We start from the raw sequence: 16,372 nt of genomic DNA on the forward strand, positions 1-16,372 counted from the left end.
CCGGCCCCGCCCCCTAGCCGCCAGGCCCCGCCCCTGCTCCCCGCCCCTTTAGCCCCCGCGGCGGCTGACCCCTACGCTGCGTGCTGACGTAGTGGGGTTACGCTGACGCCGCGCGCCCGTCAAACTGAGACGGGGGGGGCGCGCTCGCCTGCGAGTAGCCGAGCTGCTGCGGCGTGGGGGGGGGGGGGTTGGAACGCAGGGCCTCCCGGTGCAGCTCCACCGTGGGGACGCACGGCCTCCTGGTGCAGCTCCACCGTGGGGACGCAGGGCCTCTTGGTACCATTCTGCGCTGGAGCCGCACGGTCCGTCGTGGGGACGGGGACCTCTCCCAGTGCCGCTCCGTGCTGGGACCAAAAGGCTTTCTAGGGCAGCTCCGCCTTGGGGTTGCGAGGCCTCCTGGTGCAGTACGGCACTGGGGAAACTGAGGCGGAGAGCCCTGACTTGTCCAAGAATGCCCAGCAGGGCAGGGGTGGCGCAGAAACTGGAACCCAGGCCGCCTGAGACCCAGCCCAACAGCATTTTGGCCCTAGTGATCAACAGAGATCGATGAGAGGGGGAGCTCTCTAGGGAGGAGGTGACTGTAACCCCTTTTTGGTCCCATCCCGATGACAGAGGAAGACGGATCTCTGCCCTGGGAAGTTCACAGACCACACGGTGGCAGGACATTCCCTTAAAGCTCTGCCCCCTTTCAGAAAAAATATTACCCAAGCCTCCCTGTGGACAGAAAATCTGAAGTAACCAACAGAGCAGCATTTACCCCTAAGGGGTAGGAGGATGGACTTGGGGTAACTGCTGCCTGTCTTTTGGGAACCCCACGTGAAGGGCCTTGGCCTGACTTTCAAAGGCACTGCGTGCTCACTGCCACCGCTGACTTCCACAGTAGAGAGACAAGGTGGGTAAATCCCATATCTTTTACGGGACCAACTTTTGCTGGTGAGTGAGACAAGCTTTTGAGCTACATAGAGCGCCTCTTCAGGTTTGGGAAATGTACCCAGAGTGCAGGGCTGGATTACCCAATAGGCAGACTAAGCACATGCTTAGGGCACCAGCAAAGCAGGGGGCACCAAAAAAAATGAAAAGGAGGACTTGTGGCACCTTACAGACTAACAAATTTATTTAAGCATAAGCTTTCGTGAGCTACAGCTCACTTCACGAAAGCTTATGCTCAAATACATTTGTTAGTCTCTAAGGTGCCACAAGTACTCCTTTTCTTTTTGCGAATACAGACTACTTGTATACAGTAACCCATCATCCTTACCCAAGACAATATGTGATGAACTCATTGGTCTAATGAGTGACAAAGTTCGTTCAGCTATTGTGGATGAAATAAGTACTGCGGGGTACTTCAGTTTATCTGTCGACTCTACACCTGATCTTTCACATATTGGTCAATTGAGTATTGTACTAAGATACGTCTCCCCCACAGTTGGAAAACCAGTGAACGATTTATAACATTCCTCAATTTGAAAAGCCACACTGGTGAAGAAATGGCAAATCAAGTACTGCATTATCTGTGCCAAGTTTGCAAAATAGATTTCTCAAAGTGCAGAGGTCAATCTTACGACAACGCTGCTAACATGTCAGGGCATTATCGAGGAATGCAGAAAAAGTTTTTAGAACAGAACAAATATGCCATATTCACACCATGTGCTGCACGCTCTCTCAATCTTGTTGGCCGCAATGCTGTTGATTGTTATCCGGTGGCAGTAAGTTTTTTCTCAACAGTCCAGTTTATACATTTTTCTCTGCCTCAACACACCGATGGGCAGTTCTTAAAACATATTTGGGCAATGACTGTGTGTTGAAATCTCTTTCTAATACTCACTGGGAGGCACATGCAGTGGCAACAAGTGCAATTCTGGAGTCCTACTCAAAGATTGTGGATGCATTAACAAGTATAGCTGAAGATCAATCACAAAAGGGAGAAACTATATGAGAAGGAGAAAACATTGCAAACAAGATGCAACAACTAGAGTTTGTATTCATGTTGACCATGTGGAATGAAATTTTACAACACTTTTACCACACAAATCAAGCTCTCCAAGAAAAAGAATTGGATTTGCAAACATGTGCAGACCTCTGTCAACCATTAGCAGACCACTTACCCACTTTGAGGAATGATTTCGAAAGATTTGAAGACATATCAAAAGATATCTTGCCTGATACTAACTACAAAGAAGCCCAGTCCCGCAAGCGAATCAGGAAAAAACAAGCAAATGACAGCAGTGCAACAGAAACAGCATTGAATGCTAGAGACAAATTTTGCGTATCTACTTACTATGCTATAATTGATACACTTGAAGCTCATATGAAGAGGAGAGGTGACGTGTACAAAGACGTATCAAGTAGATTTTCTTTTCTAAACGATATGGACTTATCTGATGAACAATATTCACAAAGTTCCCAAAAGCTAGTTGATTCATACCCTGTTGACTTGAACATGAATCTGTGTGGAGAAGTACGGCAGTTCCACTGTTATAAGAAAAGGAGTACTTGTGGCACCTTAGAGACTAACCAATTTATTTGAGCATAAGCTTTCGTGAGCTACAGCTCACTTCATCGGACTAACACGGCTGTTACTCTGAAACCTGTCCACTGTTATATGCGCACAAAGTTTAATGAAACAGGAAAAATGAAATTCAGTCACATTGATCTTCATGACACAATATTGAAAGACGGAATACAATGTCAGGTTTCAGAGAAGCAGCCGTGTTAGTCTGTATTCGCAAAAAGAAAAGGAGGACTTGTGGCACCTTAGAGACTAACCAATTTATTTGAGCATAAGCTTTCGTGAGCTACAGCTCACTTCATTGGATGCATTCAGTGGAAAATACAGTGGGGAGATTTATATACATAGAGAACATGAAAGAATGGGTGTTACCATACACACTGTAAGGAGAGTGATCACTTAAGGTGAGCTATTACCAGCAGGAGAGTGGAGGGGGGGGAACCTTTTGTAGTGATAATCAAGGTGGGCCATTTCCAGCAGTTGACAAGAACATCTGAGGAACAGTGGGGGGTGGGGGAATAAACATGGGGAAATAGTTTTACTTTGTGTAATGACCCATCCACTCCCAGTCTCTATTCAAGCCTAAATTAATTGTATCCAGTTAATTGTTAGTCTCCAAGGTGCCACAGGTACTCCTTTTCTTTTTGGGAATACAATGTGTATTTCCAAATGTAGAGATTGCACTACGTACTTTTCTAACATTGATGATTACTAACTTCTCCGCAGAATGCTCTTTTTCTCAGCTGAAAAAAACCCTCAGGGAACAACAGTGTGTCAGGACAGACTTGATTCACTTTCCCTATTGTGTATGAAAGCGGACATGCTTTGTCGAATCAGCTTTGATGAACTTATCCAGAATTTTGCAATCAGAAAATCTAGAAAGAAGCTATTTTAATTTCAGCATACATGTAAGTTTTATGTCATTTCAAAAAATAAAATTTTATTTTACGGTATAGTATTGTTTTTATTTTGAATTACATAGGGGGTGGGGGACCATAATCTTTTCAGTGTTTAGGACTTCTAAAGGTCTTAATCCGGCCCTGCCAGAGTGTCACACTAGATGATCATAATGGTCCCTTCTGACCTTAATATCTATGAGTCTATGAGTCACTGCTAAATACAAGATCAAACAGATTGTTTAGCATAAGAAGTTAGCACATATTCTAAGGGACCATTCAAGATGAAGTGGCCAATTAACACCTCTGTAGTTGTAGGACAAAAAGGGGGGTTAGTGGGTTACAGGTTGTTGTAATAGACCCGTTAACATTTTACCCGCAATTGGGGATATTGCAGATTATGTATTCCTTACGCCATACGATCCTAAACCGAACTTCGCACCCCTTGATAATCAGTACATTAGTCCCTGATAAACAGAAACTTCTATTCTTAAACTCTTTATTGTTTTCTTTTTATTTTAACATCATCTTAATAAAATTTTTAAATAAGCCATGAATCCAGTGTCTTTATTAAGGTCATGATTTTTAGTGTCTAACAGTTATGAAATTAAGCTCCCAGGCTCATCTTTTGAAAGTATTGGACAGGTTTCCTTTGCGCTCCCAGACTCGTCTTTTGAAAGTATTGGACAGGTTTCCTTTGACGATGAGGACTGATAGATCAAAATTCTACAAGCCATTACCCTCTGATCCCACTGAGGGTTACCAAAAGAAACTACACCATCTGCTCAAGAAACTCCCTGAAAAACGACAAGAACAAATCCGCACAGACACACCCCTAGAACCCCAAGCAGGGGTATTCTATCTGCTACCCAAGATCCATAAACCTGGAAATCCTGGATGCCCCATCATCTCAGGCATTGGCACCCTGACAGCAGGATTGTCTGGCTATGTAGACTCCCTCCTCAGGCCCTACGCTACCAGCACTCCCAGCTATCTTCGAGACACCACTGACTTCCTGAGGAAACTACAATCCATCGGTGATCTTCCTGAAAACACCATCCCAGCCACTATGGATGTAGAAGCCCTCTACACCAACATTCCACACAAAGAGGGACTACAAGCCGTCAGGAACAGTATCCCCGATAATGTCACGGCAAACCTGGTGGCTGAACTTTGTGACTTTGTCCTCACCCATAACTATTTCATATTTGGGGACAATGTATACCTTCAAATCAGCAGCACTGCTATGGGTACCCGCATGGCCCCATAGTATGCCAACATTTTTATGGCTGACTTAGAACAACGCTTCCTCAGCTCTCGTCCCCTAATGCCCCTACTCTACTTACACTACATTGATGACATCTTCATCATCTGGACCCATAGAAAAGAAGCCCTTGAGGGATTCCACCATGATTTCAACAATTTGCATCCCGCCATCAACCTCAGCCTGGACCAGTCCACACAGGAGATCCACTTCCTGGACACTACAGTGCTAAGAAGCGATGGTCACATAAACACCACCCTATACCAGAAACCTACTGACCACTATACTTACCTACATGCCTCCAGCTTTCATCCAGACCACACCACACGATCCATTGTCTACAGCCAAGCTCTATGATACAACCGCATTTGCTCCAACCCCTCAGACAGAGACAAACACCTACAAGATCTCTATCAAGCGTTCTTACTACTACAATACCCACCTGCTGAAGTGAAGAAACAGATTGACAGAGCCAGAAGAGTAGCCAGAAGTTACCTACTACAGGACAGGCCCAACAGAGAAAACAACAGAACGCCGCTAGCTAACTAAACTAGGAAAATTTCCTATGTCTGACTTTTTGTTGCAATACAGAAAGACATTTTTATTCAGAAATGAAAACTTTCAGCCCCCAACTAAAACGTCTCCAGCGCATCATCAAGGATCTACAACCTATCCTGAAGGAGGACCCATCACTCTCACGGATCTTGGGAGACAGGCCAGTCCTTGCTTACAGACAGCCCTCCAACCTGAAGCAAATACTCACCGGCAACCACACACCACACAACAAAAACACTAACCCAGGAACCTATCCTTGCAACAAAGCCCGTTGCCAACTGTGTCCACATATCTATTCAGGGGACACCATCATAGGGCCTAATCACATCAGCCACACTATCAGAGGCTCGTTCACCTGCACATCTACCAATGTGATATATGTCATCATGTGCCAGCAATGCCCCTCTGCCATGTACAGTGGCCAAACCGCACAGTCTCTACGTAAAAGAATAAATGGACACAAATCAGATATCAAGCATTATAACATTCAAAAACCAGTCGGAGAACACTTCAATCTCTCTGGTCACACGATTACAGACCTAAAAGTCGCAATTCTTCAACAAAAAAACTTCAAAGACAGACTCCAATGAGAGACTGCTGAATTGAAATTAATTTACAAACGGACACCATTAAATTAGGCTTGAATAAAGACTGGGAGTGGATGTGTCATTACACAAAGTAAAACTATTTCCCCATGTATTTTCCTCCCCTACTGTTCCTCAGACGTTCTTGTCAACTGCTGGAAATAGCCCACCTTGATTATCACTACAAAAGGTCCCGACCCCCCCCCCCCACTGGTAATAGCTCACCTTACCGGATCACTCTCGTTACAGTGTGTATGGTAACACCCATTGTTTCATGTTCTCTATGTATATAAAATCTCCCCACTGTATTTTCCACTGCATGCATCCGATGAAGTGAGCTGTTGGTCACAAAAGCTTATGCTCAAATAAATGTGTTAGTCTCTAAGGTGCCACAAGTCCTCCTTTTCTTTTTGTGGATACAGACTAACACAGCTGCTACTCTGAAACCTGGCTTTGTGAAGTGTTCACCCATGGGTGATACGGTGTTTTTGTCTTTTTATCATTTATCTTTTTTGATCTGAGAGTTCATCCGAGAGCATAGTGATAGCAGAGGGTACACAAGCACACAGGCCCTTTTCCTCCTCAAAGGTTGAAATCAATGCAAGTTAGATGCCTAAATACTTTTGAGGATCTTCACCTTAGTATGTCAAGTTGGGGACCTAAAATCAGTGGCCACTTTTGAAAAAAAATGTGGGTTCAATTTCTCCATGCCTCACTTTCCCCATCTGTAAAATGGGATAATACTTCCCTACCTCCCAGGGAGCTGTGAGAATAAAGGCCCAGATCTTCAGAGGTCTCTAGTCGCCTATTGCTCATTTACATATTTGGGAGACACTCAGATACTATAATGATGGGACCTATGAAAGTACCTTGATAAACAGAATCCTCCTTCTTCATGCAAGAACTCAGGGGTCAGACAGACAATTTGATCAAGACAACTTGGTGCATGATTGTGAGGATGTGAAGCAGCAGGGAGGGGGGAGTGTTGACCTGGGAATGTGCCCTGGGGATGGGAGACCTGAGAGCCTGTAACCTGAGCCAGGAGGGGGAGGGGGAGGTAACACCTCTGCCCAGGAATGTGAAGATAGACTGCAGAAGGGAACCTGCTGGGGGGGGGGGGGGGTTAGTTTCAGTTTGGGGCTGGGTGGAGGAACACAGGGAACCCCAGGGCTGGCGTCTAAGCTCCCTGCTCCCCCAGAAGGACTTGACTGAGGGGTCCTGGGTGTACCCACAAGCTCTGTTTTGGACTGTGTTTCTGTTGTCCAATAAACCTTCTGTTTTATTGTAGACAGACAATTTGACCAAGACAACTTGGTGCATAATCTTTAGGACCTAGCTCAGAGGTGGGCAAACTACAGCCTGCAGGACCGTCCTACCTGGCCCTTGAGCTCCCGGCCGGGGAGGCTCGCCCCCAGCCCCTTCCCTGCTGTCCCCCCTCTCCCGCAGCTACACCGCTGCGTGGGCAGCGCTCTGGGCGGCGGAGTTGTGCGCTCCTGCCGAGCAGAGCGGCAGCGTGTCTAGCTCCAGCTGGGCGGTGCGGCTGCCAGACATGCTGCTCTGAACGGCATGGTAGGGGGGCTGGGGGTTGGATAAGGGGTGAGGGGTCCTGGGGGGCAGTCAGGGGACAGGGAGCAGGGGGCGGTTGGATGGGGCGGAGGTTCTGCAGGGGGGCGGGGGCGGTCAGGGGACAGGGAACAGTGGGGGGGGGGTTGGATAGGCACGGGGTCCCGGGGGGCCTGTCAGGGGGTGGGGTGTGTGGATAGGAGTTGGGGGACTGGGAGCAGGGGAGTTGGATGGGGGTGGGATCCCGGGGGGCGGTTAGGGGCGGGGGGTCCCGGGAGGGGGCAGTCAGGGGACAAGGAGCAGGGGGGTTGGATGGGTCGGGGGTTCTGAGGGGGGCAGGAAGTGGGAGGGGGCGGATGGGGGTGGGGGCCAGGCTGTTTGGGGAGGCACAGCCTTCCCTACCCAGCGCTCCATACAGTTTTGCAACCCCAATGTGGCCCTCGGGCCAAAAAGTGTGCCCACCCCTGACCTAGCTGCTTCCAAAGCAATGGGGCTTCTGTGCAGAATTTTTTTATGAGATTGACGTTATTTCCGACTACTACACTGCGTGGAACTGAAAAGAATGTCATTATTGTTTAAGTTCCAGTAGTGTCTTGAGAAATACTGAGAAGTGATTATATTTATATTAGCTTGATTATTTGTATTACAGTAGCATCAAGAGTCTCCGACAGAGATGTGGGCCCCCAGCATGCCAGGCAGACAATCCCTGAGAAGAGCTCACACTTAGAGGAGGATGGAAGGGGGAAACTAAGGCACAGAAAGAGGTAATGCCTTTCCCAAGGCCATGCAACAAGTCAGTGGCAAAGGTGGCTATAGAACCCAGAGCTCCCGGCTTGCAATCCAGTACCCCAATCCCTGGATCTCGCGGCCTCTCCGAATAACAAATATGGAGTCCAGTGGTTAGAGCAGGAACTTTGGAAGTCAAGACTCCTAGGTTCTACTCCTACCTATTATAATATGTGCTCATAGCAGTATCCTGGACTTCGTTTTTTTTAGAAAATCTACAAGGATTTTATATAGATTGGCTAATGGAGAATACTCTAGTTCTTATAAAACATATTAAAGATCCATTCCATGATGTAAAAGTCTGTTTTATCCTTCACTGGTTTATTACCTAACTCCATAAAGTATAAGTGATTTCCCCCCTTATTAAATAGACTGTTCAGCTTGAGTGCTCTGTTCTCTAGAGATGGTCGGAAAATTTCCAACAGAACATTTTTCTTTCAAAAAATGCTGCAATAATGTATCAATTTTGATGGAAACCAGCAGATTTCCTGCCCCTCCCTGGATCCTCGGCAGCTCACCTGGGGAGACGGGACCAGAAATTTTGAACAAGTTCCATTTCAGTTCTTCCCAAAGGGATTTTTTTTTTAAATGTCCCTCCGATGGAAAATTTCCTATGTCTGACTTTTTGTTGCAATACAGAAGGACATTTTTATTCAGAAATGAAAACTTTTATTTGGGAGGCAAATTCTGGTTCCCACACAGCTTCACGATGACTTTTGGCTAGGGAAACCTAGAGATCAAATATTTGAAATAATTATTTTCTGAAAACTATAATGCAAAAATAAAGAAAGAAATGTTGTCACCTTTGTCACCCAAGTTTGTGATACAATCAGAACAGAATTGGGCTGTGGCTGGTGCATCACTGTGGCCATTTAAAAAGTGCACAGCACACTGCATGTTCCCCTATCTCTGTTTCCCCACCCCACAATTTCATTATAATCCACCGAAACAGACATGCTGTTTCACCCTGACACATCAGGGAATGCAAGACGGATAGATCAAGCTATGTGTTAAGGGCAGATGAAGAAGAGAAAAGCTTGCCAGTCACCATAAAGAAATGTCACCCTCAATAAATTAAACTATATGCCACAGTGCACATAGCATATGCTTGCTTGTACTCCTGGAATAGGAGAGAGCTTTGTAGACAAGCAAGCAAGACTAATCTTTGGCTTTTAGTTAATGTCTGTAGAGGTTTGGAGAGAATAAAGTTCATTATATTTGTCCAAAGCTTCAACTTTTCACAAGCAGACAAGTTTTGCAATGCTGCTTTCCTTTTGTTTAAAACACATGGGAGCAAAATAATTACACATGTTATCAGGGAAACAAAACCACTGAATCCAGCACAGATAACCAGGCAGCGAATGTGTGGAGCTTTTCGTTTCCCTGTGGTTGTCTCTGGGCTAAAGGGCAAATTGTGCATTTCCAATGGAGTGAAAAATTCCCTTGTATGTCTGCAACCCTGAAAGATAAATCCCCCTTCCGGCAGGTTGAAAACGACATCATCAAACTGAGCTGGAAGTTGTAACTACTAGGAATAGATGGGTTTCAGAGTAACAGCCGTGTTAGTCTGTATTCGCAAAAAGAAAGGAGTACTTGTGGCACCTTAGAGACTAACCAATTTATTTGAGCGTAAGCTTTCGTGAGCTACAGCTCACTTCATCGGATGCATATGATGAAGTGAGCTGTAGCTCACGAAAGCTTATGCTCAAATAAATTGGTTAGTCTCTAAGGTGCCACAAGTCCTCCTTTTCTTTTTAGGAATAGATGGTTGATCATGCTCAATCAGATCCGAGGTCATCTAGTTTAGCATCCTGTCTCCCACAGTGGCTAGCACCAGTTGCTTCAGAGAAAGCTACTAGAAGCCCCGCAGTGGCGGTAATGGGGTAGCCTACCCCCCAGGGAAAAATTTTTCCTGACCCGCAATAATTTATGCCCTGGAACAGGAAGATTTATGTTGCTTCCAAAACTCTTGGGTTGCTTTGTGTTTTGATAATCTGACCTAGCTGCCAGTAGCCTTGTTAAAGATCAACATGCGGGTGCTGCCCATGAGACAACGTCTGCTATTGACAGCGCCTAGGAAGGGCGACAAAAACACTTTATTACTTGAACAATGCTCCGTTGCTTTGAGAAAATAAACGCCTCTACAGGTGCGAAACATAGCAAGGAAGCTTGACTCCCCTCTGAGTTAAGGAAACCAATAATTAGGAATGGATTTCCTAGCTCTTCCCCTCTCTTCAGCTTACTTACCCAGCTCGCTGATCGAAGAACTCTGGTCCAGAATATATTTCTTAGTCATTATGCCGAAGCGGTGTTTGCCACTTATCCCGTAGCTCCTGGGACACAGCAGCGGAGCCCACTCTGCTCTTGTCTTTATACAAGTGTCTCCCTCCGATAAGATAACGGTACTTCAGATATGCCCAGGAATTGGCTGGCATTGGGCAGAGCTGCTTGAAAGAAGCTTAAGAAACCAATTGGAATGTTGTTTTCCAAACACAATTAACCCGGCTTTCCTCTTATCGTTGTGAAAAGAACTGACAGGGTGGTTATTAATGGGTCATTAATTGGGTATCAGAAACCTTGATCCAGAGGATTTTCCCTAGTTCAAGTGGCTGTGGCTAATCCACTGCCCTGAACAAATGTTATCAATATGGGGTGCTAAATCAAAAAGCCATTTGGTAGAACTTTATGCAGCTCTCTGGCAATTAAGTGCATGAGACACACTGGACTCTGCTCTGACAGGGCCACTTTTCCGACAGATTAGAAGCAGAACTGGCATTGCTGTGTCGCAGTACGTGCAGCACTCATAGGGCATCAGCTGAGTAAATACGATACAAAGTATCATGGATCGATGCTGATCTGAAAGTTTCGTAAAGACTGAAGGTATCAATCGATGACCTGGAAGCTATCAGTAAAGCCTATAAAAGCTTCTGTGCATTTCTTCTGATAAGCAAAAGCTGAACATGCAAAACATGAGCTGCCATATACTCATTTGACAGACTTATCACCCAACAGGGCATGGGAGGTATCGTGCCACCTCAGCCTTTCCCCAAAGGTGGTAGAATACATAAATGTATTTGGCTCATGATGACTGTGAAGCAGCCACCAGGCCTTCTGAAAGGATAGGATGGTATGACCGTGCCTCTGTGGGTCACAACTGCGAATACCAATTCAGGACAAACCGCTGAGAAATAGAGCAAGCACACCCCAAAACTGGTGGGTTATTCTCCCATGAGATATACCAAACCAGCAACAAAAGTAAACTTCCGTTTCACCACACTGACTAACAAGAAGCAGTCTCCTTAGGCATTCCAATCCTTGTATCACGACCAAAAACACTAGATTTAATGATGAGTGGTTATTTAAAACCAATTTAATCAAACAAAAGGGTTCTTCTGATCCCAAAGAACATGCCACATACCCAAAAATCATGCTGTTGCCAGTCCTTTACTATCTAAAATCTAAAGGTTTATGTATAAAAAGAAAAAGAAAGAAAGGTGAGAATTAAAATTGGCTAAAGGAATCAAATACATACAATAATTGCAAAGTTCTTGGTTCAGGCTTGTAGCAGCGATGGAATAAACTGCTGGCTTGTTAAGTCTCTGGTTGCTTGCAAATCCTTGGAAGGTCTGCAGTCTCTTGGTTAGAATGCTCCCATTAGTATAAGTTCATAGTCCAGAGATCTGAGCAGGAAAGAGGCAAAATGGAGATGTCTCTAGGGCCTTTTATAGCTTTTGCCAAGTGAAGGGGAAACCTGTTGTTCTAGGTTGTGGAAAACCACAAGTAACAAGATGGTGTTTGGAGTCACATGGCCGAGTCACATGTCCACGTGTGATTTCGCTTAGTCATAGCAGAAGCCATCCCATACTACAGTTAGAACGTTCACAGGAAAGTCCATTACATGTGGATAGGCATTTTCCATGGTCCTTTGTGAGTTAAGTTTCAGAGTAGCAGCCGTGTTAGTCTGTATCTGCAAAAAGAAAAGGAGTACTTGTGGCACCTTAGAGACTAACAGATTTACTTGAGCATAAGCTTTCGTGAGCTACAGCTCACTTCATCAGATGCATGCAGTGAATTGGGTTCTGCATGCTAACACCCAAAGTACTTTTTCCAACACTTCGGTATTTCATACGGGTGCTGGTATAAGCTCAGTATCAGCAGTGAACTGAAAGGATCACCAAGTTCTTTTGGCTACAAAGCTCTTCCCTGCAACATTTCACAGACTATTTCAGTTCATCTCTTTTTCCATGCTTACTTTTAAGCCTTCAAATAACTTGTTTTATCGCACCTCCTGCACTTTGTGAAAGTCCTTGCTAGATTTTCATCTATGTAATCTGGTTAGCGGCGCACACACCCTTTCACAGCTCAGTGTAAGTTGTTAAACAACATAACTCAAGCTGTCTGTAAATGAAGGCTGGAATTCCGGTTCAGGATTCTGAAGAAACTGCCTTTGCATTCGGAGGTTTTTTAACGTGCTTCCCAGGGCTATGGCCCTCAGGCCATTTCTGCATTAATGAAATTTGTTCTGGCCCAACTACACCAATATAGTTGCATTGATGCAAACCCCTAATGTAGACGTGCTGCAACAGTGCAAAGCGAGGCCTATACAAGAGTAAGTTGCACAGGTGTAAACCCTGCTACATGTCTACACAAAGGGCAGGTCTACACTTAAAAGCACTTAAGTGAAGACGCTCCTATGCCAGCGGGAGAGCTTCTCCCGTTGGCAGAGTTAATCCACCTCCATGAGAGGCTCTCTAGACAGGGGGTTATGTTGGTATAAATATGTTGCTACCCCTGAGCAACGTAGTTAAACTGACAAGTCTGTAGTGTAGACCTGGCCGGACAGTTTGCAATGATGTAGTTACAATGGTACCAGATTCCTTAATGCAGACATATGGAGCGCCATGCTTTCCCCCAGACTCCTCAAAACTGAGGATCTGAAATGCGAAGCTGGAGTTTCTTTCCTGCCCAAGTGTTAAGCCTGCATGCATCTGATGAAGTGAGCTGTAGCTCACAAAATCTTATGCTCAAATAAATTTGTTAGTCTCTAAGGTGCCACAAGTACTCCTTTTCTTTTTGTGAGTTAAGTGTTCATTGATGGGCCATCCAACTTGAATAGCTCCTTCACAATGTGCTGGCTAAACACCTTGTTGTTACCACAGGAGCAAACATTTGAAATACAGGTACATAGTTAATATTCATAACTTCAGATACAAAAATGATACATGCATACAAATAGCATAATAATATTCAGCAAATCATAACCTTTCTATAGACACCGTACTTGACATACTTTGGACAAGATTTGTTGCAATTATATAACAGTGATAGCAACAATGATCTGCATGGTCATATTTTAATCAGATAATGTCACAGATGGAATGACGCAATATTGATCATTCCCTTTCTTACTTCCCCTTCTCAATAGTTGGGCATGTTCCTATCGCACCCAACAGTCTTCCATTAATAATTTTTGGAGAGGGGAGGGTGACAACCACTGTAAATTACAGAAACTAAACCAACATCCTTCAGTTTCAGTAAAGTCTTTCAGACATCATTGTTTAGTGGCTTGAGTATAGGAAAGGGAGCCAGGAACCTTGTGACAGATATTGGCATTGTATTGATAACAAATGTTATCAATATGGGGAACTAAATCAAAAAGCCATTTGGTAGAACGTTATGCAGGTCTCTGGCAATTAAATGCATAAGACACGCTGGACTCTGGTCTGACAGGGCCATTTTCCCCACAGCTTAGAACCAGAACTGGCATTGCTGTGTCACGATACTCGCAGCGCTGATAGGGCATCAGCTGGGTAAATATGATACAAAGTATCATTGATCAGTGCTGATCTGAAAGTTTCATAAAGACTGAATTTATCAGTCGATGAATATACCACACTGTGTTAAATTTATGAATGGTTGATGTCTGATTGTGTTCTACTTCATGTGGGCGAGTAATCTTAGCTCTTCCAGGAGCTAAAAAACACTAAGGTAAATCACTGAGACTAAACAACTCTAGAGAGGGATCAGCCCTCATACACTGGCTCAAGCTAAGTTTTCCATAGACTAGGAGACAAAGAAAGGGCCTTTTTCTATAAAAAGATTGGCTTGAACTGACACAGGGCCTTCTTTCTGATCCAGCAAACAGACAGGACCTTCTGTCCAACGGTTGGGGCAACGCTGGGGAAGGATTGGAAGGACTTTGATCTACTAGTGCCCCAGAAAACTGATGGTGACCTCTGGTAAGCTTTTAGCATATAGGAACGCTGATTGTTTTTTTATATTTTCTCTATAATGCTTTTAACTTAAGAATGAATGTGCTTGCTTGGAAAGGGCTGTGTGATGACACTCAGAGAGAAAGCAAAGCATAGGTGCTGGTCTCTAGGCAGACTGACATGCCGGGGATATCACAGAGTAAGGCAGAGAGCAATACAGCCTTAAAACCCCCGGGGTCAGTGAGGAATGGGACAAGAAACAGGTGATGGCTGGAGACCTGATTGGGAGTTCCAGGCACAGTTACTCTGAAATTGTGACATCTGGCTCTGATATTGATTCTCTTCTGTGACCACAGACAAGATATTTCCCTCTCGGCCTTGTAAAATGGGGAGAACGCTCTCTAACTTTGCCGGAAGTCTGTGAATTGCTTAGTGAATGTAAAGCTCACTGAAGATAAAACAAAATATTATTGAAGTGCTAATTAATTGATATTAAGAATACTATCCCAGAACAATGATGCAAAAAGATTTAAAGCCAAACTCTTCCCATGATGCCACTTCCAAGTTTGTTCCTGAAAACTGTACCAACAGGTCAAATGATATTGTACAAGAACAGCACAATCTACCCCATTTGAAAAAAGCAGGAGCATCAAGACATTTGTAAGTTTGGTGGGTAAGATATACAGTTATTATTTGCATAGCATCAACTACAGGCGAGGCACTTGTACCACCGCATTTAGCCATTCCCTTTATTGGCACTTTAGGGAACAAGAAAATCACATCTAAAGAGAGTTAAGGTAACCGAGGGGTCCTGGCAGAAACGAGGGAAGGTGGAAGGGTGCGAGAAAGAGGGAGGGAGGGACAGGCACAATTGGACAGGAAGAGGGACTCATGGAGAAACAGAGAAGAGAGAAAAGGAGTACTTGTGGCACCTTAGAGACTAACAAATTTATTTGAGCATAAGCTTTTGTGAGCTACAGCACTCTAAGGTGCCACAAGTCCTCCTTTTCGTTTTGCGGATACAGACTAACACGGCTGCTGCTCTGAAACCAGAGAAGAGAGAGTTTGACAGGTGGGTTGGAAATTGTTAGACAGTGGAAAGATCTCGCACGTCTCAGAAATTCCTGGAGAGTTTATTTAGCTCAGCAGTTCTTACAGTATCACACCCAGTGCCACGAGGGGAAAGTCTCACGCCCTTGTGTGGACACAGGGTGACCAGATAGCAAGTGTGAAAAGTTGGAACACTTTTTTTTTTTTGGTGAGGTGGGTATAGTTGCATATGTAAAACAAAGCCCCTAATACCAGGATGTCTGGTCACCCTATGTGGATGTGACAGAACATATCTTTTGAAGGCAGGGGAATGGGGTGTAAAGATCCCACTACAAGACAACACTAGGAATAACCCCCTCTAGTGGCTTCAGGTGGCACAGGCATAAATCATGAGTTATGTCTTGGCCCGCCTGGCTGTACAAGTGCTGGTAAAGTCCAGAGAGGACAGAAGCCTTGGGTCTCCGCACACATCGGAATGGGTTTATGCAGGACATCTTCCAGAACATTCAGGAGACAGCATCTGCCCTGAGGTGTCCACAGTCTGACATCAGCAAAATTGCAGGGTGGCAATCAGGGTACAGGAGAGCTCAGAGTGTTGGGGACACTGGGGCATGGCCACTAGGTAACTTGAGGGGATGGAAGACCACGAGTGTCGATGAAGCCCCCTCGCACTAGGCCCAAGTGTCCTTGGCCCCCCCGCCTGGAGGCACTCGCAGCAGTTATGCTGAGGATCTGCAACAATATGCTGCAGAGTCAGACTGCCTGAAACTAAACAAGGCCAAACAGGGCAGATATGGAAGAACAATGCTGAATAAAGCAGCTTTATGTATAGTTTAATAAATGATACAAAAAACAAGGGAACTAGCTGGGAACTGGATTGGCTGGCTATATGGATACTTAGGGCAGCTTGCTATTGGATAGGTATGCTGGGAAAAAAGGATGTATAAAAGCCT

At 45.0% G+C, this 16,372-nt stretch overlaps 1 protein-coding gene and 1 long non-coding RNA gene across 5 annotated transcripts in view; one reads left to right on the forward strand and one right to left on the reverse strand.

The window, feature by feature from the left end:
• SLC11A2 (solute carrier family 11 member 2) overlaps window positions 1–10,468 on the reverse strand; it is a 53,747-nt gene extending 43,279 nt beyond the window's left edge. For both annotated transcript variants that reach the window (XM_043532720.1, XM_037883764.2), the window contains exon 1: window positions 10,405–10,468. In XM_043532720.1, the coding sequence (XP_043388655.1) occupies window positions 10,405–10,453 (49 nt within the window). In that variant the 5' untranslated portion in view covers window positions 10,454–10,468. The remainder of the gene's footprint in view (window positions 1–10,404) is intronic.
• Window positions 112–14,994, forward strand: LOC114021140. 3 transcript variants are annotated; one of them, XR_005223089.2, is made up of 4 exons: window positions 112–892; window positions 7,097–7,377; window positions 8,021–8,135; window positions 14,296–14,994. It is a non-coding gene; the product is annotated as an uncharacterized LOC114021140 (long non-coding RNA). The 3 variants fall into 3 exon arrangements; XR_003565809.3 differs by lacking the exon at window positions 7,097–7,377 and having other exon boundaries at window positions 115–892; window positions 14,296–14,396; window positions 14,961–14,994; XR_005223088.2 differs by lacking the exon at window positions 7,097–7,377 and having other exon boundaries at window positions 116–892.
• Window positions 14,995–16,372: the final 1,378 nt, after the last annotated feature.

The sequence above is a fragment of the Chelonia mydas genome, chromosome 20 (assembly GCF_015237465.2).
Source record: "Chelonia mydas isolate rCheMyd1 chromosome 20, rCheMyd1.pri.v2, whole genome shotgun sequence".
In the NCBI taxonomy this organism is placed as follows: Eukaryota; Metazoa; Chordata; order Testudines; family Cheloniidae; genus Chelonia; species Chelonia mydas.